We start from the raw sequence: 25,242 nt of genomic DNA on the forward strand, positions 1-25,242 counted from the left end.
CATCTGGAAGTTCACGGTTAACGTATTGCTGAAGCCTGGCTTGGAGAATTTTGAGCATTACTTTACTAGTGTGTGAGATGAGTGCAATTGTGTGGTAGTTTGAGCATTCTTTGGCATTGCCTTTCTTTGGGATTGGAATGAAAACGGACATTTTCCAGTCCTGTGGCCACTGCTGAGTTTTCCAAATTTGCTGGCATATTGAGTGCAGCACTTTCACAGCATCATCTTTCAGGATTTGAAATAGCTCAACTGGAATTCCATCACCTCCACTAGCTTTGTTTGTAGTGATGCTTTCTAAGGCCTACTTGACTTCACATTCCAGGATGTCTGGCTCTAAGTGAGTGATCACGCCATCGTGATTATCTGGGTCATGAAGATCTTTTTTGTACAGTTCTTCTGTGTATTCTTGCCACCTCTTGTTAATATCTTCTGTTTCTGTTAGGTCCATACCATTTCTGTCCTTTATCAAGCCCATCTTTGCATGAAATGTTCCCTTCATATCTCTGATTTTCTTGAAGAGATCTCTAGTCTTTCCCATTCTGTTGTTTTCCTCCATTTCTTTGCATTGATCACTGAGGAAGTCTTTCTTATCTCTCCTTGCTATTCTCTGCATTCAGATGCTTATATCTTTCCTTTTCTCCTTTGCTTTTTGCTTCTCTTCTTTTCACAGCTATCCCCCAGTTAATAGTATGGATGTAAATATTAATAATATTAAGTTTAACGGATGGTAAAATTCGGTGCAATACTGGCATGAGTTTGTGTCCTGTTAATAAAATTGTCTGCTATTAATGAGAATTCAGATATGGAATGGAGAGAGTCATAGTTTTGTGATTAGAGCTATTGCCATGATGGTTAATGCTATTGGGTTAAAGATTTTTTATAGTTCACTGGCCGGAATATAATGGATTAACAAGAGCAGCTATTACAAATAATATTAATGTGGTGGCTTGTGTCAGAAAATATTTAGTGGATGCTTCTATGGCTCATGGATTAAACTTTTTTATTATGATGGGAATAATGGCAACTGTATTTATTTCAAATCCGATTCAGATAAGCAATCGGTGTGAATTAGTTATTACAATTACGGTTCCTGATATAATGGTTACAATAATGATAAAGATGATAGGATTTATTAGAATGGGAAGGATATAAAACAACATTTTTGGGGTATGGGCCGACTAGCTTATTCAGCTGACCTTAGTACAGAATCTAGTATTATGCAGTAGCAGGAAGAATTTTGAATTCTTAAGGGTAGGTTCAATTCCTGTGATTCTAGAAAGATAGTTTAAACCTCTGCTATTTACTCTATCAAAGTAACTTGTGTCAGGCGTATTTCTTACATTGTGGGGGGATGCCTGATATTACGATAGGTAGTGAGATGTGTCGTATGCACAGGGCTAGTGCTCCTGGCAGGAAATTTTTTCAGTTTGTTGAAAAGTTGATCATACCAGAATCAAGGATTGTTGTTGTTCAGTTGGTCAGTCACATCCGACTCTTTGCAGCCCCATGGACTGCAGCGTGCCAGGCTTCCCTTTCCTTCACCATCTCCCAGAGCATGCTCAAACTCATGTCCACTGAGTTGGTATTGCCATCCAACCAGCTCATCCTCTGTCATCCGCTTCTCTTCTTTAGTTTTTCCCAGCATCAGGGTCTTTTCCAATGAGTCAGTTCTTTGCATCAGGTGGCCAAAGTATTGGAACTTCAGCATAAGTCCTTCCAGTGAATATTCAGTGTTGATTTCTTTTAGGATTGACTGGTTTAATCTCCTTGCAGTCCAAGGGATTCTCAAGAGTCTTTTCCAACCTCACAGTTCAAAGGCATCAATTCTTTGGTGCTCAGCCTTCTTTATGGTCCAACTCTCACATCCATATATGACTACTGGAAAAACCTTAGCTTTGACTAGACAGACCTTTGTCAGCAAAGTAATGTCTCTGCTCTTTAATACACTGTCTAGGTTTGTCATAGCTTTTCTTCCAAGGAGCAAGAGTCTTTTAATTTCATGGCTGCAGTCACTGTCTGCAGTGATTTTGGAGCCCAGTAAAATAAAATCTCTCACTGTTTCCATTGTTTCCCTATCTATTTGCCATGAAGTGATGGGATTGGATGCCATGATCTTAGTTTTATGAATGTTGTTTTATTCTTTTTGAAAATTTAGTTATTTATTTGGCTGTGCCAGGTCTTAGTTGTGGCATGTGGCATCTAAGTCCCCGTCCAGGGATTGAATCCAGGCCCCCTGCATTGGGAGCACAGAGTCTTAGCCACTGGACCACGAGGGAAGTCCTGAATGTTGAGTTTTAAGCCAGATTTTTCACTCTTCTCTTTCACCTTCATCAAGAGGTTCTTTAGTTCCTCTTCACTTTCTGCCATAAAGGTGGTGGTATCTGCATTATCTGAGGTTACTGATATTTCTTCCGGCAATCTTGATTCCAGCTTGTGCTTCATCCAGCCTGGTATTTTGCATGATGTACTCTGCATATAAGTTCAATAAGCAGAGTGATAATATACAGTCTTGACTTACTCCTTTCCCAATTTGGAGCCAGTCCATTGTTGCATGCCTGGTTCTAACTGTTGCTTCTTGACCTAAATACAGGTTTCTCAGGAGGCAGGTAAGGTGGTCTGGTATTTTCATCTCTTGAAAAATTTCCACAGTTTGTTGTGATCCACATAGTCAAAGGCTTTAGTGTAGTCAGTGAAGCAGAAATAGATGTTTTTCTGGAATTATTTCGCTTTTTCTATGATCCAGTGGATGTTCGTAATTTGATCTCTGGTTCCTGTGCCTTTTCTAAGTCCATCTTGTATATCTGGATGTCCACTTCTTGGTTCACATACTGTTGAAGCCTAGCTTGGAGGATTTTGAGCGTGATCTTGCTAGCATGTGAAATGAGTGCAGTTGTGTGGTAGTTTGAACATTCTTTGGCATTGCCCTTCTTTGGGATTGGAATGAAAACTGAACTTTTCCAGTCCTTTGGCCACTGCTGATTTTTCCAAATTTGCTGACATATTGACATATGATGCTTTAACAGCATCATCTTTAAGGATTTGAAATAGCTCAGGTGGAATTCCATCACCTCTACCAGCTTTGTTCGTAGTGATGCTTCCTAAGGCCCTCTTGGCTTCGCACTCCAGGATGTCTGGCTCTAGGTGAGTGATCACACCATTGTGGTTATCTGGGTCATTGAGATCTTTTTTGTACAGTTCTTCTGTATATTCTTGTCACCTCTTCTTAATATCTTCTGCTTCTGTTAGGTCCGTAACATTTCTCTCCTTTATTGTGCCCATCTTTGCATCAAATGTTCCCTTGGTATCTCTTAATTTTCTTAGAGGGATCTCTAGTCTTTCCCATTCTATTGCTTTCCTCTATTTCTTTGCATTGCTCACTTAAAGACGTTCTTATCTCTCCTTGCTATTCTTTGGAACTATCCTATTCAAGGATAGGATGCTTGACTTCACTGGAAACAGTGTAAAACTGTTTTTACACTGAAAAAACTAGAACAATGGAAAAACTGTAAACAATAGTATTTTGATAATAAAGTTGGTTGTTTATAGTTCTAGTGTGCGGGGGGCTGTGGAATTCTCCTAGAAAAATGATTATTTTGAAAATACTTTTTATGATGATGATGGCATATTCTGTGAAGAAAAATATAGCGAATGGGCCTGCTGCATATTCTATGTTAGAGCCCGATACAGATTCTCCTTCTGTTAGGCTGAAGGGGGTTCAATTAGTTTCTGCTAGAGTAGAGATACGGAGAAGGCAATGGCACCCCACTCCAGTACTCTTGTCTGGAAAATCCCATGGACGGAGGAGCCTGGAAGGTCCATGGGGTCGCTGAGGGTCGGACACGACTGAGCGACTTCACTTTCACTCTTCACTTTCATGCATTGGAGAAGGAAATGGCAACCCACTCCAGTGTTCTTGCCTGGAGAATCCCAGGGATGGGGGAGCCTGGTGGGCTGCCGTCTGTGGGGTGGCACAGAGTCGGACACGACTGAAGTGACTTAGGAGCAGCAGCAGCAGCAGAGTAGACATAAGTCGTATTATGGCTAGGGGTCATGATGGGAAGATTATTCGTAAATGTCCTTGAGATGAGGGTTGAGAGAGTAAAGGATCCATTAATTTTATTTCATTATCTTTGGCTGTGCTGGGTTCATTGCTGCATGAGGGCTTTCTCTAGTTGCAGCAAGTGGGGGCTACTCTTCATGTGGTGTGTGGGCTTCTCTTTATGGTGGCTTCTCTTGTTATGGAGCACAGCCCCTGGAGCATGCAGACTTCCGTAGTTGCGGTACACAGGCTTAGCTGCTCTGCAGTATGTGGATCCTCCCGGACCAGGGATCTAGTCCATGTCCTCTGCGTTGGCAGGTGGATTCTTAACCACTGAACCACCAGGGAAGTCCCAGGATACATTTATTAAAAGGACTGATAGAAGAAGAATCGCTAGCATTACTTCACGTGACATTATTAGTGCTGTTGCTCGTAGAGCTCCAATAAGTGCACATTTTGAATTGGAAGCTCATCCGGATCAGTGTCTAGGCTCAAGCCTAGACAGCTAGGCTTGACGTATCTGATATAAATATCAGTAATACTCCTCTAAGTTTTTGTTAATGAGGGGTAAGCTACAGGCTGCCCACTCCAGTATTCTTGCCTAGAGAATCTCATGGACAGAGGAGCCTGGTGGGCTACAGTCATGGGGTCACAAAGAGTTGGACACGACTGAGCGACGGACACTACTTTCACGAGGTACAGGTCAGGGAATTCGTATGGTTTGAGCCAAGATTAGGGCTAAAGTGGGTGTAATAAATATGGAAATGGAAGATGTAGCTGGTCATGGTGATCCTTTAATAAATAATTTGACTACATCAGCAATAGGTCGTAATAGGCCATATGGTACAACATTATTTGGTCCATTTCAAAGTTGCATGTAGCCTAGAACCTTTCAATTAATGTGAGAAATCCCATGGCTAGAAGAATAGGGATAACAAGTATTAGATTTATGCATTATAAAGTAAACATTTATAAACTCATTATAAAAATTATGAACATTTTGTTAGGGAGAGGATTTGAACCTCTGGCTATAAAGGTTTAAACTTTGTGCAGTTACCCAGCTGTGCTGCTCTAACAAACTCTGTTCTTGGGTAAGGTTTTGTATATATTAATTAAATTAAGATTATATCATTAATTGGTTTTAAGACACTTTTTAAATGTAGACCTTATTTCTCATGTTCTTTCACACTGGGAAAAATATATAGTAGATAGAAACTGACCTGGATTATTCTGGTCCAAGCTCAGATCACATAGGACTTTAATCGTTTAACAAAAGGATCTTTAATAGTGAGTATACTATTGGGATGTCCTGGTCCAGCATTGAGATGGTTAATCATTAATGACAAATATATTGTTGATATGAACTCTAGTTATAGGATTGCACTGCTATCCCTAGGGTAACTTGTTCCATTGATCAATTTTTGGATCAATGAATGATATCGGGAACCCAAGGGAGAAGAAGGGAATGAGGTCAACGAGCAACAGGATGGAGGAGGAGGAGGAAGAGGAGGCAGATCAACAAGATGGCCCCTGCTGCAGGAGCAGCCTCAGCAGCAGGTGGGAGGCTGGAGGCAGTGCTGGGGGTGGTGGTGGCGGCCATGGCCCGGCGGCCTGGGGCAGAGTCAACGGTGGCTGCCGTGGCAGTGGCAACAGCCATGGGGACTTGGAGCTGAGAGGAGCTGCTGCTCGAAACAGCATGTCTTTCCCAGGATCAGGGTCTTTTCCAGTGAGTCAGTTCTTCCCATTAGGTGGCCAGAGTATTGGAGCTTCAGCTCCACCATCAGTCCTTCCAGTGAATATTCAGGATTGATTTCCTTTAGGATTGACTGGTTTGATCTCCTTGCAGTCCAAGGGATTCTCGAGGGTCTTCTCCAGCACCATGATTTGAAGGCATCAGTTCTTAGGCACCCAAGCTTCTTTATGGTCCAACTGTCACATCTGTACATGACTACTGGAAAAACCATAGCTTTGACTGTATGGACCTTTGTCAGCAAAGTGGTGTCTCTGCTTTTTAATATGCTGTCTAGGTTTGTCATTGCTCTCCTTCCAAGAAGTGAATGTCTTTTAATTTCATGATTGCAGTCACCATGTGCAGTGATTTAGGAGCCCAAGAAAATAGTCTGTCAGTTTCCACTTTTCCCCCTTCTATTTGCCATGAAGTGATGGGACTGCATGTCATGATCTTAGTTTTTTTGAATGTTGAATTTGAAGCCAGCTTTTTCACTCTCTTCTATCACCCTCATCAAGGGGCTGGTGCACTGGGATGACCCAGAGGGATGGAATGGGGAGGGAGGAGGGAGGAGGGTTCAGGATGGGGAACACATGTATACCTGTGGCGGATTCATTTTGATATTTGGCAAAACTAATACAGTTATGTAAAGTTTAAAAATAAAATAAAATTTAAAAAAATAAAAAAATAAAAAAAAAGAAAAGAAAATGTGATGCACCCAAACAATGGCACATTATTTGATAATAAAAAGCAATGAAGAACTGATAGATGCAACAACATGGATAAACCTTGAAAATGTTATGCTAAATAAAAGAAGTTAATCACAGGAAAAAAAAAAAAAAAGAGGCTCTTTAGTTCCTCTTCACTTTCTGCCATTAGAGTGGTGGTATCTGCATATCTGAGGTTGTTGCTATTTCTCCCAGCAATCTTGAATCTGGCTTGTGATTCATCTTAGCCCAGAATTATCACATTAGTTTGGGACAGTTTAATACAGAGATGCTTCTTTAGACTCTTTAGTGTATCATTGGGCTTCCCTAGTACTCTGACGGTAAAGCATCCACCTGCAATGCAGGAAACCCTAGTTCAGCTGCAGGTCAGGAAGATCTCTTGGAGAAGGAAATGGCAACCCACTCCAGTATTCTTGCCTGGAGAATTCCACGGACAGAGGAGCCTGGCGGGCTACAGTCCATGGGGTCTCAGAGTTGGACACGATTGAGCAACTAACACACACATACAGTGTATCATTAATTAATTATGTATTCTGCTGTATAACCTATTGTTCTTGATGGTAGATTCATTTTGGAAAAATTCACTTATGTGTGTGATTTGGGAAATCATAGAACTATATACAGAGTATTTTAGAACATAGACTTTGGAGTCAGATGTATCTTGGTTCCCATCTTTTATAAGTATATGATTCTTCATCTCTGACAACAGAAATGGTAATATCTTGTTTTAAAGGATTGTTTTGAAATTTAAATGAGCTAACATATATCTTCAGTATAGTACCCGTTCAATAAATGTTATTACTTAAATTTTGTTTAATAGAAATCAGTTTAGAAAGATATTCATCTAGAGTATTTGAACATTTTCTGCTGTCAAATGTTAGTATTCAAGATAAAAATGAACTTTGAATATTTATGGAGTTGGTGGTAAAAAATGAAATGCCATTCTCGTTTTCTTCCCATATCAGTCTTTTCATTAATCAACATGTGCTATTTAATACCAGCCACTAGGCACATGTGATTATTTAAAGTTTTAATGGACTATTTTATAGAGCAGTTTTAGGTTTACAGAAAAATTACACTGAAAATGTAGAGTTTCCATGTATGCCTTCCCCCACAGTTACACAGTTACTTAATCTTACATTAGTTTGGTGCATTTGTTATCACTGATACACCAGAATTGACAAATTATTAACTGAAGTCCATAGTTTATGTTACAGTTTACTCTCTGTGTTGTATCGTTCTATGGGTGAGATTGTCTTCTTTCACTTAGCAATGTGTGTTTAAGGTTCTTGTGTGTCTCTCCATGGCTTGAGGGCTCATTTACTGCTAAATAATACTCTGTTGTATGGATAACTTTTGATTTTAATTAATTAAAATCAAAATTTACTTCCTTAGTAGTAGCAGCAGCTACTTGTGGCTAGTGGCTACCATACTGGAAAATGCAGATTCAGCACATTTCCATCATCTCAAAAAGTTCTACTGAAGAATGCTGGTATCAACCAAAGTCCAATTCTCCAATTATCTTCACTGTCACAGAGAACTTATCTGTTGGCTCAGCCTCAATTTGTCTTTAAGCCTACATTTTTAGTGCTTTGAGTTATGCTGCAAACCTAAACTTGACATAATTTAAAATCCTTTACTCCCCCAAAGAATTAGCCTTTCCAGATGTTGCCCATTATAATATGGTTTCCTATCAGGGCATCATCTTTTACTCCATTCATCCTGTCCCTAAAATCTGGAGTCATCTTTTTCTTTCTTATTTTTTCTCTCCACCTTTTGAATATTTATCAAAGGTAAGCAGGTCTCAGAGCTAATAACTGGCAGAGTTTAGATCAGAATGTAGAACTCCTTTTTCTAGTTCTTTCTTGGGATCTCCACTAGTTGGGGCTGCTTTTCCAATAATTTTAAAGTTGCAGTCACTTTTGAAGAGTTTATTGGCAATTGTATGATTATGTACTATGTGATTTAGTTATAAATCAAGACTGTAAAGGCTATAGCTATAGATTTAATAAATAGTGAGGTACTCATTCTTTTAAACATTAGAACTTGAAGGAATTTATCTTATTTCACTCTCTATAACTCAGTTATGATGGAAAAATATTTTTTCCTCTATGTGTGACCCACTTTGCATAATAAAAATTAATTTCCCTCACTAACTTTTGGCGGGTAAGGGTGAATAGAATTTAACTGAACATCATTGCCATCCAAAATTCTGTATTTATGCTTGTATTCTATTCAAATACTTTGTGAAGTCCAATTTGGTTACCACATGAACTTGTATCTTCTTAAACATTCTTTAAATTTCCATGTTAAAGTATCCAGAGCTTGAAAAATGGAGAGCTTTGTGTCGGTCTCTTTGCTTTTCTTTCAGGGTAAGCTGTACCTCTCCTTTGCTGAAAATAGCATACTGCGTATGGTCTTGATTTGACCTTCTCTGTATACTGGTTGTGCTGTGCTTAGTCGTTCAGTCATGTCTGACTCTTTGCAACCCCATGGACTGTGGCCCACCAGGCTCTTCTGTCCATGGGGATTGTTGGGCAAGAATACTGAAGTGCGTTGCCATTCCCTCCTCCAGGGGATCTTCCCAATCCAGGGATCGAAACCAGGTCTCCTGCACTGCAGGCAGAATCTTTCCCATCTGAGCCACCAGGGAAGCTCAAGAACACTGGAGTGGGTAGCCTATCCTTTCTCCAGGGGAACATCCTGACCTAGGAATCGAACTGGGGTCTCCAGCATTGCAGATGGATTCTTTACCAACTGAACTACCCAGAGAGCCCATATATTGGTTATGCTTGCTCAAAAGTTCATTTTTATGGAGACATTCTGTTAAAGAGTAGTAGTCTTGCATGTTAAACCATGCAAGTACTGTATTTTTTTTTTTAATCCTGAATTTTAACCTTCATTTTGAAATGCTTTCCCTATAATTACTACTCTTAAAACCCATGTTTTATATGCCAGTTTTTACATTAATTACTGTTTTGATTAAAACTGTCACTCTTTTCTCGAATGTAGCCTATCTTTAAATTTATTAAAAACTTTAAAAAAATGATATCAAAAAATATGCAAATAATATATATTAATAAAAAACATATCATTAATATATTTTGACTAGTAAGTCTAGATTTTAATCACTCAGAGGCTTTTCTGTTCTCCAAGGTCAACCCAATCAAAACCATCAACCTATATGAAAATTTTGTTATCCCTTGGTGGTTTAATTAGTGTCTTGGGGTTAATTAATTAAAACTCCATAGGATCATCTCATCATATTTTGCTATACCTGTCTCTTCATGGGAAGGTCAGTTTCACTGATTGAAAGTAAAAGACAGTAAAACGCTTGTGTGGGTATTCATACAAATCCTTACTTAGAGAACAAGTGATGATGTTACCTTTGTGTTCTGCATTGTCAGGATGCCTCAGCTGTTTAACAGTCACCACGGGGCCGGCAGTGCCTCTAATATTAGTTATGCTAGAGGTGATGGATTTTTGGTAAACAAGTGGGGTTTGTATTTGCTGAGTTCCTTTTACTCTTTAAGAAATCTTTCCTTGAGTGCATGCCTATGTTGGGTTAACAGTATACTTAGTATGTATTTTGATGTTGAGTTGTGTTTATTTGCTGTTAACTATCAGTAATTGATATAAGCTTATACAAGGAGAAATAGTTCTTGTTACTCATGTTAACATTGCTTCTTTTGGCTAATAGATCATCAGTCCAGTGTAAAACTAGGAGTTGATATGCTTATTGTTGATATTAAGATAAAGTCATCGTTGAGCTTGAATGACTTCTTAATTGGTGACTGCTTTTAAGCCAGCTATGATGTTATTTTTACTCTCTAGATAAGGTCGTACCCATTTCTAAAAAGCTGTACCTTTGTAAAAGTTGAAATTTATAATTTTTTTTGTAATTTTTAAAGTTGAACTAAGTTTCTTTTCTTGGACAATCACATATCACCAGGCTTGTTACCTCTTCTGACCATTTTGCAGCATAGATGAGTTTGTTCTTTAAAACATTTTTTTCACTTGTTTATTTTATTTTTGGCTGTGTTGGGTCTTCGTTGCTTTGTGTGGGCTTTCTCTAGTTGCAGTGAGCAGGGGCTACTCTTCGTTGTGGAGCACAGGCTGCAGTAATTGCACCAGGCAGACTCAGTAGCTGTAGCTCGTGGGCTCAAGAGCTGTAGCTGGAGAGCACGGGCTCAGCAGTTGTGGCACACCGGCAGAGCTGCTTCATGGCATGTGGAATCTTTCCAAACAGGATCAAACCCATGTCCCCTGCATTGGCAGGTGGATTCTTATCCACTGCATCATGAGGGAAGTCCAATGAGTTCATTCTAATAAACGTGATAAGCAGCTCATTTGGTTTTGAGATATTTACTAATAACTTCCCTTTGTTATGGAGAAGGAAATGGCAACCCACTCCAGTACTCTTGCCTGGAAAATTCCATGGATGGAGGAGCCTGGTAGGCTTCAGTCCATGGGGTTGCAAAGAGTTGGACATGACTGAGTGACTTCACTTCCCTTTGTTAATGTTTACTAGTTAAATCCTTATGCAGAGGTAGAGGAATAACCTTTGCTTTTTGTTACTTTAATGCTTCTTTAAAAGCCCACTATGGGGCTTCCCGGGTGGCTCAGACAGTAAAGAATCTGCCTGTAATGCAGGAGTCCTGGGTTTGATCCCTGAGTTGGGAAGATCCCCTGGAGAAGGGAATGACAACCCACTCCAGTATTCTTGCCTGGAAAATTCCATGGACAGAGGAGGCTGGCAAGCTACAGTCCATGGAGTTGCAAAGAGTTGGACATGACTGAGTGGCTAACATACAGTGCTTCTTTCCTCATTTCCTTATGCTCCTTGCTCTATAGTGCCAAAGGTTGTTTTAAATTTTTATCTACTATGCTTTGAATGTTGAGTGAATGATTCAGTTTGCTTGTGGTTTTGTGTGTGTATATAATAACTGATTTTGTATATTTTATACCCTACAACTTTAGTCTGTCTAACATTTTTTGGTGTAGTTTTTAGAGTTTTCTATATATAGTGGCATGTGTGTTAGTTGCTCAGTCATGTCCAACTCTTTGCGACCCCATGGACTGTAGCCCGTCAGGCTTCTCTACCATGGGATTCTCCAGGAGAGAATACTGGAGTGGATTGACATTCCCTTCTCCAGGGGATCTTTCCCACCCAGGGATTGGACCTGGGTCTCCATCATTGCAGGAGTTTGTATGAGCCACCAAGGAAGCTCTTTGTAGCATGTCATCTGGAAATAAAGACAGTTTTACTTTTTCTAAGTTGATTTGGGTGCTTTTTATTTCTTTTTCCTTGTGTGATAGCCTGGTTAGGATTTCCAGTACTTGATTGAATAAAAGTGATCAGAGTGGGTGTCCTCGTCTTATTCTTGATCTTGGAAGATAAACTTTCAACTTTCACCATTGAATGTTATCTTAGCTGTGGGCTTACCACATACGGCTTTTATTATGTTGAGTTTCAGTCAGTCTATATCCAGTTAATTGAGAGTTTCTATTATGAATGGATGTTGAATTTTGTCCAGTACTGTTTTCTGCATTACTGAGATGGTCATATTTATCTTTGATTCTGTTAATGTTGTATATCACATTGATTTGTGGGTGTTGAACCATGCTTTTTGTATCCCTGAAATAAATCCCACTTGATCATGCTCTATGTTCCCATTAATGTGGTTGAATATTGAATATTATTGAATTTTTAGAGGATTTTTGCTTGTATTTTCATCTGGGATACTGGCCTATAATTTTCTTGTACTATTCTTTCTGGTTTTGGTATCAGGGTAATTCTGGCCTAATAGAACGTTTACAAGTATTCTCTTATTGAAAAATTGGTGTTGGTTCTTAAATGTTTAGAAGAATACACCAACAAAGTCATCTGGTCTGGACTTTTACTTGTTGAGAGGTTCTGATTACTGATGCAATCTCCTTACTAGTAATTGCTTTGTCATATCTTCTATTTCTTCATGACTCAGTCTAATAAGGTTTTATGTTTCTATGAATACATGCACTTATTCTATATTGTTTGATTTGTTGGCATATAATTGTACATAACAGTCTCTTAAGGGAACTCCCTGGTGGTCCCTTGGTTCGGACTCTATTGTACACAGGTTTTCTATCCCTTGTCAGGGAACTAAGATCCCACAAGCCACACAGTGTAGCCAGAAGAAAAGTATTTTATGATCTCTGCATTTCTGTGATATTTTTGTAAAAGTTCATCTTTCATTTCTAATTGTGAGTGCTCTCTTTTTCTCTTGGTGGGTATGGTTAAAGATTTGCATATTTTGTTTATCTTTTCAAAAACCAGGTTTTAGTTTCATTGATCTTTTGTCATTTTAATCTCCATTTTATTTATTTCTGCTCTGATCTTTGTTATTTCCTTCCTTTTACTAACCTTAAGCTTAGTTTGTTCTTTTTCTAAATTTCTTGAAGTGGAAAGTTGTTTACTGTACTGAGATGTTTCTTGTTTCTTAATGTAGGCATTTCTCACTTAATCTCTCCTATAACTGCTTTTGCTGCATTTTCATTTGTCTCATGATGTTTTTGTTTCTCTTAATTTTTTTGATTCCTTGATTGTTCAGTAACTTGTTGTTTAATCTCCACATATCTGTGAATTTTACAGGTTTTTTTTTATAATTAGTTTCTAGACTCAGACTTCTTTGGTTGGAAAAGATGCTTGATATAATTTCAGTCCTCTTAAATTTGTTGAGACTTGTTTTGTGTGATCTATCTTGAATAATGTTCCATGTATACTTGAAGAATGTATATTCTGCTGCTGTTGGATGGAATGTTCTTAAATGTCTACCAAGTTTATCTGGTCTAACATGTCAGTTAGGTCTAGTGTTTTCTTATTGATTTTCTCTCTAGATGACCTATCCATTGATGAAAATACAGTCAATAAATAGAAGTCCCTACTACTATAGTATTGCTATTTCTCCCTTTAGGTCTGTTAGTATTCGTTTGATATATTTAGGTTTTTCTAAGTTGAGTGCATAAGTAGTTGCAAATGTTATGTCCTGTTGGATTGGCCCCTTTATAGTTACATGATGATCTTCTTTGTCTCTTATTACAAAATTTGTCTTAAGGTCTATTTAGCTATAGCCACCCTAGCTTTTGGGGGTTTACATTTTTATGAAAAAAATTTTTCCCATCCCTTCACTTTTAGTTTGTGCTTATAAACCTGAAATGAGTCTCTCATAGGTAGCACATTGATGGTTCTTTGTTTCAGGGTTTTTTAAAAATTATTATTATTTTAATCTATTCAACCACTCTGTGTGTGTCTGTCTGTCTGTCCCTCTCTTTTTTTTTTTTTTTTTTTTTGGAGAATTCAGTTCATTTACATTTAATACAATTACTTGTTGTTCAGTCACTCAGTCATGTCCAACTCTTTGCAGCCCCATGAAGTACAGCACAACGGGCTTCCTTCCTTGACCATTTCCTGGAGTTTCCTCAAACTCATGTCCATTGAGTCAGGATGCCAGCCAGCCATCTCATCCTCTGTTGTCTCCTCCTGTTGCCCTTAGTCTTTCCCAGCATCAGGGTCTCTTCCAGTGAGTCAGCTCTTCCCATCAGGTGGCCAAAGTATTGGAGCTTCCACTTCAACACCAATCCTTCTAATGAATATTCAGAGTTGATTTCCTTATGATTGGTTTGATCTTCTGGCCATCCACAGGACTCTCAGGAGTCTTCTCCAGCATCACAGTTCGAAAGCATCAATTCTTTGGTGCTCAGCCTTCTTTATGGTCCAACTCTCACATTCATACATGACTACTGGAAGAACCATACCTTTGACTATACAGACCTTTGTCAGTGAAGTGACTTCTCTGCTTTTACTATGGATTTATTGGCATTTTGTTAATTGTTTTCTGGCTGTTTTGTAATTCCTCTGTTCCTTTCTTCTTTTCTTGTTCTCTTCCTTTATGATTTGATGATTTTTCTGAGTGGTATGCATAGATTTCTTTATCTTTTGTGTGTCTTCTATAGGGTTTTGCTTTATGGTTACCATGAGGCCTACATAAAACATCTGAGAGTTATAACAGTCTATTATAAGCTGATAACAACTTATGTTTGAATTATTCTAAAATTCTGTATTTTTACCATCTCCTCCCATCACATTTTATGTTTTTGATGTCATATTTGCAACATTTTATCTTTAGTATACTTGAACAAATTATTGTAGTTATAGTGGGGTTTGTTTTTTTTTTTTTTTTACTATTTTTCTTTTTAACCTTTATACTGGCTTTATAACCCAGCACTATTACAGCATTATATTATTCTGACTTTGATTATATATTTAACTTTATCAGCAAGATTTATGCATGTTTTCCTGCTACTAATTAGTACCATTTTTTCAGCTTAAAGAAGTCTTTTTAACATTTCTTATAGGGTCAGTCTATTGGTGCTGAACTCCTTCAATTTTTGCTTATCTGAAAAAATCACTCTCCAATTCTGAGGGGCAATTTAAATGCAGTTGATTTTTGTATATAGGTTTTGTATCCTGCAACTTTACTGAATTTGTTTATTAGTTCTAATAGCTTTTTCTGGTTGAGTCTTCAGGGTTTTGTGTATGTAATAAGTTCTCCTTTAATTCTTAAGGACAGCTTTGCTGGGTAGATTATTCTTGGGTGGTAGGTTTTTTTTTTTCTTTCATGAGTTTGAATACATACCTGTCTCTTCTGACCTGCAAAGCTGCTAAAAAAAAAAATCTACTGATAATTTTATGTGAGTTTCCTTGTATGTACCAAGTTGTTTTTCTCTTGCTGCTTTTAAGATTTTTCTCCTTGTCTTTTCTGATAATTATAATGTGTCTCAGTATGAGTCTGTTTTTGTATTCATCCTTTTTGAAAATCTGAGCTTCCTGGATCTGGACATGTTTCTTTCTCAGGTTAGGGAAGTTTCAGCCATTATGTCTTTAAATTAGCTTTCTTTCCCTTCCTCCGTCTTTTCCCCTCCTTGTGCCCTTCTAAGTGTGTGTACTGGTCTGTTTGATAGTGTGCCATAGGTCCCTTACATTTTCTTCAGCTTCTGTCTTTTTCTCCTATGATTTACTGTTCTATCTCAAGTTCATGGATCTTTTCTTATAATTGATCTAGTTTGCTGTTGAACCCTCTATTGAGTTTTTTAGTTCAGTTAATTATATTCTATGTCCTGTGATCTGATTGGTACTTCTTAATATTTCCTTTCTCTTTGTTGAAATTCTTTGTTCATGAAAGTGATGACGGAGCAGAGATGCTGCTGACCATAGTGACCATCTTTGTGTCTGTTAACTGAACTCTCTGACAACTTACTAATCTCTGTTTTATTAAGACCTGTTTCTGGAGTTTTAGCTTATTCTCTAGTTTGGAACATATTCCTCTGTTTCTTCATTTTCCTTGACTCTGAGTTTGTTTCTGAGCATTAGATAAAGCAGCCTCCTCTCCCAGTCTTGCTTGAGTGGTTTGTGTAGGAGAGGAACCTTATCTATTAGGCTGGCTCACACTCCTGTAACCTTTGTAATTGTCCAAGCCACCACCTGTGCTCCTAGTGCATCCCGGTGGTTGAAGGTGTGCCCACTTGGCAGTGTTCCAAAGGCAGGGACCACAGTCAGCACCTACATGAAGGCTGGTTAGAAGCTGAACCCTCAGGCAGCCGCAGCTGGGAAAGTATGCAGATAGGTGTCTTCTAGGGACAAACGGGAGGAGAGTGATTCTGCCTGCTCCCTTTGCTCTGGACCCAGGTGTATAGCTGGGTGTTCAGGATTGTGCTCTTAAGCCTGTTAACACATTATTGACTGGGAAATTTTTGCAGAAACTAAGGCCTGTGGATGGCAATTTGTTACGTAAGTGAATGCTGAAACACCCACATTTGAATAAATATCAACTTCTTTTGCACTTAATGTATCTATTTGAAACTTTGTACATGTCTTATTAAAGCATTCTGATATTTTGTTAGTATGATAGGCAGTGTAGCAAGCACTTCTGTGTAGGAGGACAGAATGTCTATTACAAATGCACTGTGTTTCACTGGGCTTTCCTCTGGAAAGAGCAGACTCTACACTTCCTGGCAGCTTTTGTTTTTTAAGTGCTGTGGGTATTATTGCCTCTAGAATATGTTCTTTTATTTTACCTGATAATCGACAAGGTGGATCTTTGCAGGGGGCTCTTTTAGAAATGCCACAAGAAGGACAAGGTGAGAGACTACCACTGCATTCACCAGAATCAGTCAGTTCAGTTCAGTTGCTCAGTGATGTCCGACTCTTTGTGACCCATGGACTCTAGCACACCAGGCTTCTCTGTCCATCACCAACTCCTGGAGCTTGCTCAAACTCATGTCCATCAAGCCAGTGATGCCATCCAACCATCTCATCCTCTGTCATCCCCTTCTCCTCCCACCTTCAATCTTTCCCAGCATCAGGGTCTTTTCCAATGAGTCAGTTCTTTGCATCAGGTGGCCATAGTATTGGAACTTCTGCTTCAGCATCAGTTCTTCCAATGAATATTCAGGACTGATTTCCTTTACAGTTGACTCCTTTGATCTCTTTGCAGTCCAAGGGACTCTTGAGAGTCTTCTCCAATACCACAGTTGAAAAGCATCCATTCTTCTGTGCTCAGCTTTCTTTATGGTCCAAATCTCACATCCATACATGACTACTGGAAAAACCATAGCTTTGACTAGACAGACCTTTTTTTGTATAGTAATGTCTCTGTTTTTTAATATGCTGTCTAAATTAGTCATAAATTTTCTTCCAAGGAGCAAGCGCCTTAATTTCATGGCTGCAGTCACCATCTGCAGTGATTTTGGAGCCCAGAAAAATAAAGTCTGTCAGTGTCCATTGTTTCCCCATCTGTTTGCCATGAAATGATGGGACCAGATGCCATGATCTTAGTTTTTTTAATGTTGAGTTTTCAGCCAGCTTTTTGACTCTCCTCTTTCACTTTCATCAAGAGGCTGTTTAGTTCCTCTTCACTTTCTGCCATAAGCATGGTGTCATTTGCATACCTGAGGTTACTGATATTTCTCCCAGAAATCTTGATTCCAGCTTGTGCTTCATCCAGCCCAGCATTTCTCATGATGTACTCTGCATATAAGTTAAATAAGCATATAAGTTATTTAACTGCATATAACTTAAATAAGCCTTGAGAAACCAGAGATCAAATTGCCAACATCCGCTGGATCATAGAAAAAGCAAGAGAGTTCCAGAAAAACATCTATTTCTGCTTTATTGACTATGCCAAAGCCTTTGACTGTGTGGATCACAATAAACTGTGGAAAATTCTGAAAGAGATGGGAATACCAGACCACCTGATCTGCCTCTTGAGAAATTTGTATGCAGGTCAGGAAGCAACAGTTAGAACTGGACATGGAACAACAGACTGGTTCCAAATAGGAAAAGGAGTTCCTCAAGGCTGTATATTGTCACCCTGTTTATTTAACTTATATGCAGAGTACATCATGATAAACGCTGGACTGGAAGAAACACAAACTGGAATCAAGATTGCCGGGAGAAATATCAATAACCTCAGATATGCAGATGACACCACCCTTATGGCAGAAAGTGAAGAGGAACTCAAGAGCCTCTTGATGAAAGTGAAAGTGGAGAGTGAAAACGTTGGCTTAAAGCTCAACATTCAGAAAATGAAGATCATGGCATCCGGTCCCATCACTTCATGGGAAATAGATGGGGAAACAGTGGAAACAGTGTCAGACTTTATTTTTCTGGGCTCCAAAATCACTGCCGACGGTGACTGCAGCCATGAAATTAAAAGACGCTTACTCCTTGGAAGGAACGTTATGACCAACCTAGATAGCATATTCAAAAGCAGAAACATTACTTTGCCAACAAAGGTTCATCTAGTCAAGGCTATGGTTTTTCCTGTGGTGATGTATGGATGTGAGAGTTGGACTGTGAAGAAGGCTGAGCACTCAAGAATTGAGGCTTTTGAACTGTGGTGTTGGAGAAGACTCTTGAGAGTCCCTTGGACTGCAAGGAGATCCAAGCAGTCCATTCTGAAGGAGATCAGCCCTGGGATTTCTTTGGAAGGAATGATGCTAAAGCTGAAACTCCAGTAGTTTGGCCACCTCATGCGAAGAGTTGACTCATTGGAAAAGACTCTGATGTTGGGAGGGACTGGGGGCAGGAGGAGAAGGGGACGACAGAGGATGAGATGGCTGGATGGCATCACTGACTTGATGGACGTGAGTCTGAGTGAATTCCGGGAGTTGGTGATGGACAGGGAGGCCTGGCGTGCTGCGATTCATGGGGTCGCAAAGAGTCGGACACGACTTAGCGACTGACCTGATCTGATCTGTACTCCTTTCCCAATTTGGAACCAGTCTGTGGTTCCATGTCTGGTACTAACTGATGCTTCTTGACCTGCATATAGATTTCTCAGGAGGCAGGTAAGGTGGTCTGGTATTCTCATCTCTTGAAGAATTTTCCACAGTTTGCTGTGATCCACACAGTCAAAGGCTTTAGTGTAGACAGTGAGGCAGAAGTAGATATTTTTCTGGAATTTGCCTGCTTTTTCTATGATCCAACAGATGTTGGCAATTTGATTTCTGGTACCTCTACCTTTTCTAAATCCAGCTTGACCATCTGGAGGTTCTTGGTTCATGTTGAAGCCTTCCTTGGAGAATTTTGCACATTACTTTGCTAGCTTGTGAGATGATTGCAATTGTGCAGTAGCTTGAACATTGTTTGGCATTCACCAGAATGGTCAGTGGCTACTGGTAACAAGAACTGCTTGTAAATCATTTTTATTACATGCATTGAGGCTATAATAAATTTTAAATGCATCAAATAAACCAAAATTACTCAAACAGAAGCCCATTTTAGAGTTTCCCAGAAGATACTGAAGCTTGCCAGATATTAATCAGATCAATAACTCCTTTCATATATTTATTACACTCTAATATGTAAGTGGGCTTAGGTATCTGATGGCCAGTCCTCCTGTCTCCCTTTCCTGTAGATGGAGGTGTTATAAATAGTTGTCACTATGTGGATTAGCCTTTTGTCTTTCCATATAAGTAGAATCACTTTTCCTTTCTGTGTGTTGTGCTTAGTCACTCAATCATGTTCAACTCTTTGTGACCTCATGGACTGTAACCCATCATGATCCTCTGTCTGTGGGATTTTTCCAGCAATAATACTGGAGTGGGTTACCATTTCCTTATCTAGGGTATCTTCCTGACCCATGATCAAACCCACCATCTCTTGTATCTCCTGCTTTGCAGGCGGACTCTATCTGCTGAGCCATCAGGGAAACCCTTCTTCTGTAAGAATGTCATTTTTCCACTCTGTAGATTTTTAGATTTCACCTTTAATTTGGTTTAATAGACCACAGTTCTCTCTTATAGTCCTACAAACCCTGGATTTATTTTTCAACAGTATTTCAGATGTGGACACACTGTTGTAATAATTACCTTGGTAACCATGGTGCCATGAACCCAGATAAGGTTGCAGGACCGATAATATTGTTTCTTGTGGTTTCCTTCCTTCACCCATGTAAATCTCAAGGTTGCATATATATCTAATTTCACTTACGCTAATCATCCTGACCAAAATTCTGTATTTTGTAAGTTTTCTGGATTATCTGAGTTGTCTCCTTCACCTTATCATTGCCTCATTTAGTGATAACTCTGTTTGGGTATATAGATCAATTGAAATTTTGGTAGAAAATAACCCCAAAGTGTTTTGTTTTTTCTTTTCCGATTGAATCCATCAAGGATTTACTGAGTGCCTATTACATGCAAGATTTTGTTTCAGATACTTGGGACACAGCAGAGGATAAAACAATGGTCCCTGCCCTCATGGAGCTTACAGTCTAGCATTTATGACCACTTCACGGGGATGCCATAACCCAGGCAAGTCACTGCACCTCTGTCCCCAGCCACCTGATGCAGGAGTAAGGAGGCCCGGCTCTGACGTGGGTAATCAGCTGGCTGTGCTGGAGGTGCCAAACAGGGCACCTACCCCCAGCCCACCACCCAGACAGTCGACAGGGCTGGAAGCTGGCTTTCAGTAATAAAGTACAGGAGGAGGGGGCACAGAGACTGGAGCCAGTAGTCTGCTAGGCTGCTGTCTCGGGGCCTGGGCATTGCTATACGAACTGCTGCTTCTTGGTGGCCGCCTTGCTAACAAGGTCCTTGGCCTTCTCTGTAGCTGCCAGTGCCGTCTCCTTGGCCTTCTCCTGGGTTTCATTGGCTGTTTCAACAAGGGTTTGGGGAGGGACCTCACCTTGCAGCTTGGCCAAGGTGTATTCAAAACCCTTCATAGTCTAGGTCACGTTGCTTTTGAACCGTGAGAGACCAAACTCCTGGACAGCTCTGGAGACGCCAAATAAATAAGCTAGAGGAGACCCTCCTGGCAGATTTTGGTCCAGCTGCTGTTATCAGAGTTCCCACAGTAAACACATCCTTCCTCCACCACCATCAGCTGGGCGTGGTTGATGTAAAAGTGGTCATGGTCTCGTTTTTGTGGGTCCACAATAGAGTCCTCCAGGATGTACTCTGAGTGAGCAACATTGGCAAGAAACAGTCGCTCAGCCCAGCGGGGCATCCTGTTCATCTTGATCAGGAGTCATCGGGACAGGAGCTTCTGGTGAGAGGTCACCTCTCGGTGCACTGGCTTCCGTCAAGACATGCTTGCTACAGGGATTCGGGTACCACTGCCACAAGGCAGTGAACACTTGGTCCCAGGAGCTCCGGAGCACGCTCTGGCCCAGGAAGCACTTGACCATCATCCCAGCCAGAGCGGGCTCAGTGCCCGGGCAGCATCAGGGGTGCGGAGCACACGCGGAGGCCGGGCTGGAGCTCGATGCGCGGCCGCCACGCTAGCAGCGGCCCGGTCGCTGCAGCGCCACACCCAACCAGCCGCCACCGCCCTGAGGAATTATGGGAATAACCCCAGTGTTTACTTTATGCAAGTCTGTCTGCAGAGAGTAGAGTTTCCAAGTTATTGTTAAAGTGAAGAAATGTCATTATTTATTCAAACTTTCTTCTTGTCATAACCTTGGGAAAGATAGATGTTTCAAATAATGGATCCAGTGTGACTTTCTCATTTGTCCACCAAAATTATGAATTCAAGAAACTTCTTGAAAAGAAATCTCATATGTCACTGTTGGTTACATGAGTCCATTTTAAAGCTTTATCATACTTTTTACATGATTTTTCATTCTGTTGGTGATAAAAGTTTGAGAAGCGACTAACTCAAAAAAGCAGTTACCCAAAATTAATTCTGTTATTTCAGTAACCCTTTGCAGGTTATTACATTCAGTCATTATATCTGACACACCTATAAAGTCTTCTAATTTTCATGAGATGTCTTCAATCCACTCTTCTGCGGAAGCAAAGGAGCATTCTCCAGCACCGTGAGTTTCATTTTCACTTTCTGTGGCAGAGTCAGACACTAAGGTTTTTTTGTCTTTTTGTTGGTCTAATGTTTAAATCATCTGAGTGATACCTATACCTGAAGAACTGTCATCTTTTTTATAATTTATTTTTTGTTGCACTGAATCTTTGTTGCTATGTGCAGGCTTTCTCTAGTTGCGGAGAGCAGAGGCGGGGGAGCTACTCTCTAGCTGCAGTATGCGGGCTTCTCATTGCGATGGCTTCTCTTTGCAGAGCACAGGCTCTAGGCGTATGGGCTCAGTAGTTGTGGCACACGGGCTTAATTGCCAGGTGACGTGGAATCTCCCCTGCATTGGCTAGCAGATTCTTAACCACTGGACCACCAGAGAAGTCCTAAAGAACTGTCTTCTTCTGTCTTAGTCACTCAATTGTGTCCAACTCTTTGTGACCCCATGTACTGAAGCCTGCCAGGCTCCTCTGTCCATGGGGCTTCTCCAGGCAAGAATACTGGAATGGGTTGCCATTTCCTTCTCCAATCTTCTTCTGAGACACTAAGGTATATGTTGTTCAGACAATCAAGAGAAAGTATCTACATAAAATTGACCGAAAATTTCTTCACTCAAAATTTGGTGATGCATCATTTTTGAAAATTTTATAGTATTATTAACTTGGATTTATAATATACATAAGGTAGGAACAAAAACCTCACAGAGCAAAATGTGAATAATAACGACAGTCATAAGTTGGCATCACTGACTCGATGGACGTGAGTCTCAGTGAACTCCGGGAGTTGGTGATGGACAGGAATGCCTGGCGTGCTGCGATTCATGGGGTCGCAAAGAGTCGGACACAACTGAGCGACTGATCTGATCTGAACAGAAGATGTATTAATATGTCTCTGGTCAGTAATGTGTTAAGAACTTCTTTGTTCGCTACATGAATGTAAGTCATTATATTACCTCCTGTTTGCTCTCAGAACCAAGCAGTTTGGGCACCTATCCCCGAGGAGGCAGCCACAAAAGCTGGGGCACAGAGACATGTGTCCAGGCTCCTTCCAGGGAGATAACTAGCAACCCGGGACAGGCTGGAGGGAGAGGTGTCTGCTGGCTTCCCTGCCCTTAAGGGAGGATCACAGTCCGCCCCTAGGTGCAGAATACGTTAGAAGGCTGACCCTCAGGCAGAAGCTTTGTGCTTAGTTGCTCAGTCGTGTCTGACCCTTTGCGAACCCTGGCAGACTGTCCATGCGGATTCTCCAGGCAAGAATACTGGAGTGGGTTGCCATGCCCTCCTCCAGGGGATCTTCCCAACCCAGTGATTGAACCCAGGTCTCCTGCATTTCAGATGGATTCTTTACCATCTGAACCACCAGGGAAGCCCAAGAATACTGGAGTGGGTAGCAGAAGCTTTAGAAGTAGGCAAATGGACTGACTCTTCAGGAAAAGACTGGGAGTCGAGCATTTCTGTATACCCTCTCTGTGCTAAGCCCTGGGGCGAGAAGGATGTCCAGTTTTAAACTGCCTCTGTTGTCCTCTCCGCCTTCTGAAGGCACACCCTGGTGGCTGTCAGAGACGGCTGATCTGGGGACCCATCCTCTACCAGTAGCCACAAAAGCTGAGGTACAGATGTGTGTACAGGTTTCTTTCAGGGAGAGCCTGTCAACTTGGAGCAGGTCAGAGAAAGCGGGCAGGGGTGGTAACTTTGGGGAGGATTGCAGTCAGCCCCTAGATAGGTGTTCAATTAGAGGCCTGACCCTCAGGCAGCAGCGTTTAAAGTATCCAAGTAGACCCCATCCAGAGACAGACTGGGAGGTGGGCTTGATCTGCACTGCCCTCGAGGGGATTGCTGAGGTGAGTGTTTGTGCCTTTAACAACTGCTGCTTTGCTTCTGTTGTCTGTGGAACTAACTGGTGGATTCAAACCCCATTGACTTTTAGAGCTAGGAACTTGTCTGGAGGCCTTTGGGTGGGAATCTTAAAACCTGGAGTTGTAGATATGGGGTCTAGACCCTTCATCCCTCAAGGAGAAACTGGCATTTGGCTATTCCCTTTCAGTTGTAGGGCTCTGTGCCACCCCTGGGGTTTCAGCAAGAGCGTGGCTCAGCCTTTCCTACTCATTTTGACATAGGCATTATCTTGGTCCCTCATTTTGTAAGAGGTGCTTAACCAGTGAGTGAGTTTCTTCAGAGAGAGTTGCTCTGTGTAGCTGTCCATTTGGTGTCCACTGGAGGCAGGGAGTCCAAGATCCTTCAATGTCACCATCTTTAAAGACAGCCTCAATCCTTTCTAAACTGTTTCTGAATAGCCATTAAAAGGAATGAAATTGGGTCATTTTCAGTGATGTGGATGAAGCTAGAGTCTGTCATACAGAGTGAAGTAAGTCAGAAGAGAAAAACATTGTATATTAACACATGTATACAGAATCAAGAAAATGGTACTGATGAACCTATTTGCAGGGTAAGAATAGAGACACAGATGTAGAGAATGGACTTTTGGACATGGAGGGAAAGGAGAGGGTGGGATGAAATCGGAGATTGGGATTGACATATACACGCTACCATGTGTAAAACAGAAGCTAGTGGGAAGCTCCTGCATAGCACAGGGAGCTCAGCTCGGTGCTCTGTGATGACCTAGAGGGGTGGGAGGGAGGTCCAGGAGGGAGGGGATATATGTATACCTACAGCTGATTCACGTAGTTGTACAGTAGAACATTGTAAAGCAAGTACACTCCAATTAGGAAATACACTTTAAAAGTCAGTATCTTTCAACACTGGAATCACACTCTGGAACCACCAGGTGTTCACATTATGAGAAGCAGCGTCAGGGAGACTGAGGACAGCAAAAGCAGCCTCCCGTCTCACTCTCACCCCGGGCATGTGCTCTGGCAGTGGAGGGCTGGGTGGATGGTCCCTGCTATTTCACGTCTCCCTCTCCATGTCTTAGTCTCTGTTTCTTTCTCGCTCTCTCTCTTTTTTGGAGACATCAGCAGATAGGCATAGAGCTGAATATATTTAAGTCAAAGAAGATTCATGACATGCTATCATTGTACCCCTTTTGAGTATCTTAACAGCCAGATGAGCTATCTAGGTATTATTATCTTATCAGTGAAAATAACACTAAAGCTCAGGGTAGAGTTGCCAAGTTTAGCAAAGAAAAATACAGGATGCCCAGTTAAACTTCAATAACGAATGAACAATGAATGAATTTTGTAAGGTAGGTCCTGTGCAATATTTGGGTCATACTGGTTCCAGAAATACTTTTTGTTCACTTATAAAATACAGAATCCTATATTTTACCTGAAAACCTAGGGCAAAGGCATTACTTGGCCTCAAGTCTTCTAGCTTCTATGCCTTCACTAAGGCTCATGATATTGCGCATATTTTGTATGCATTTATTCTGTTTTCACATGAACAGC

The 25,242-nt window shown here is 40.6% G+C and overlaps 1 protein-coding gene and 1 pseudogene across 25 annotated transcripts in view; one reads left to right on the plus strand and one right to left on the minus strand.

Moving 5' to 3' along the window:
• The window catches only part of LOC129625372 (uncharacterized), a 92,441-nt gene that overhangs the window by 61,303 nt on the left and 5,896 nt on the right, over positions 1-25,242 (plus strand). Inside the window, exons 4-5 of one of the 25 annotated variants that reach the window (XR_008701400.1) lie at positions 5,436-5,596; positions 9,072-10,763. The exons of 19 other annotated variants lie outside the window; for them this stretch is intronic. Coding sequence is in view for 1 of the 6 variants with exons in the window: in XM_055543606.1 (XP_055399581.1) it covers positions 21,803-21,852 (50 nt within the window). In the remaining 5 variants the exon portion in view is untranslated. Of the gene's footprint in view, positions 1-5,435; positions 5,597-9,071; positions 10,765-13,899; positions 13,924-21,734; positions 21,853-25,242 lie in introns of those variants that run through there. 5 more of the 25 variants (XR_008701393.1, XR_008701404.1, XR_008701409.1 and 2 more) reach the window with 5 other exon arrangements.
• On the minus strand, positions 20,287-22,375 carry LOC129625373 (PRELI domain-containing protein 1, mitochondrial-like; annotated as a pseudogene).

Source organism: Bubalus kerabau, chromosome 13 (genome assembly GCF_029407905.1).
Source record: "Bubalus kerabau isolate K-KA32 ecotype Philippines breed swamp buffalo chromosome 13, PCC_UOA_SB_1v2, whole genome shotgun sequence".
NCBI classification, from domain to species: Eukaryota; Metazoa; Chordata; class Mammalia; order Artiodactyla; family Bovidae; genus Bubalus; species Bubalus kerabau.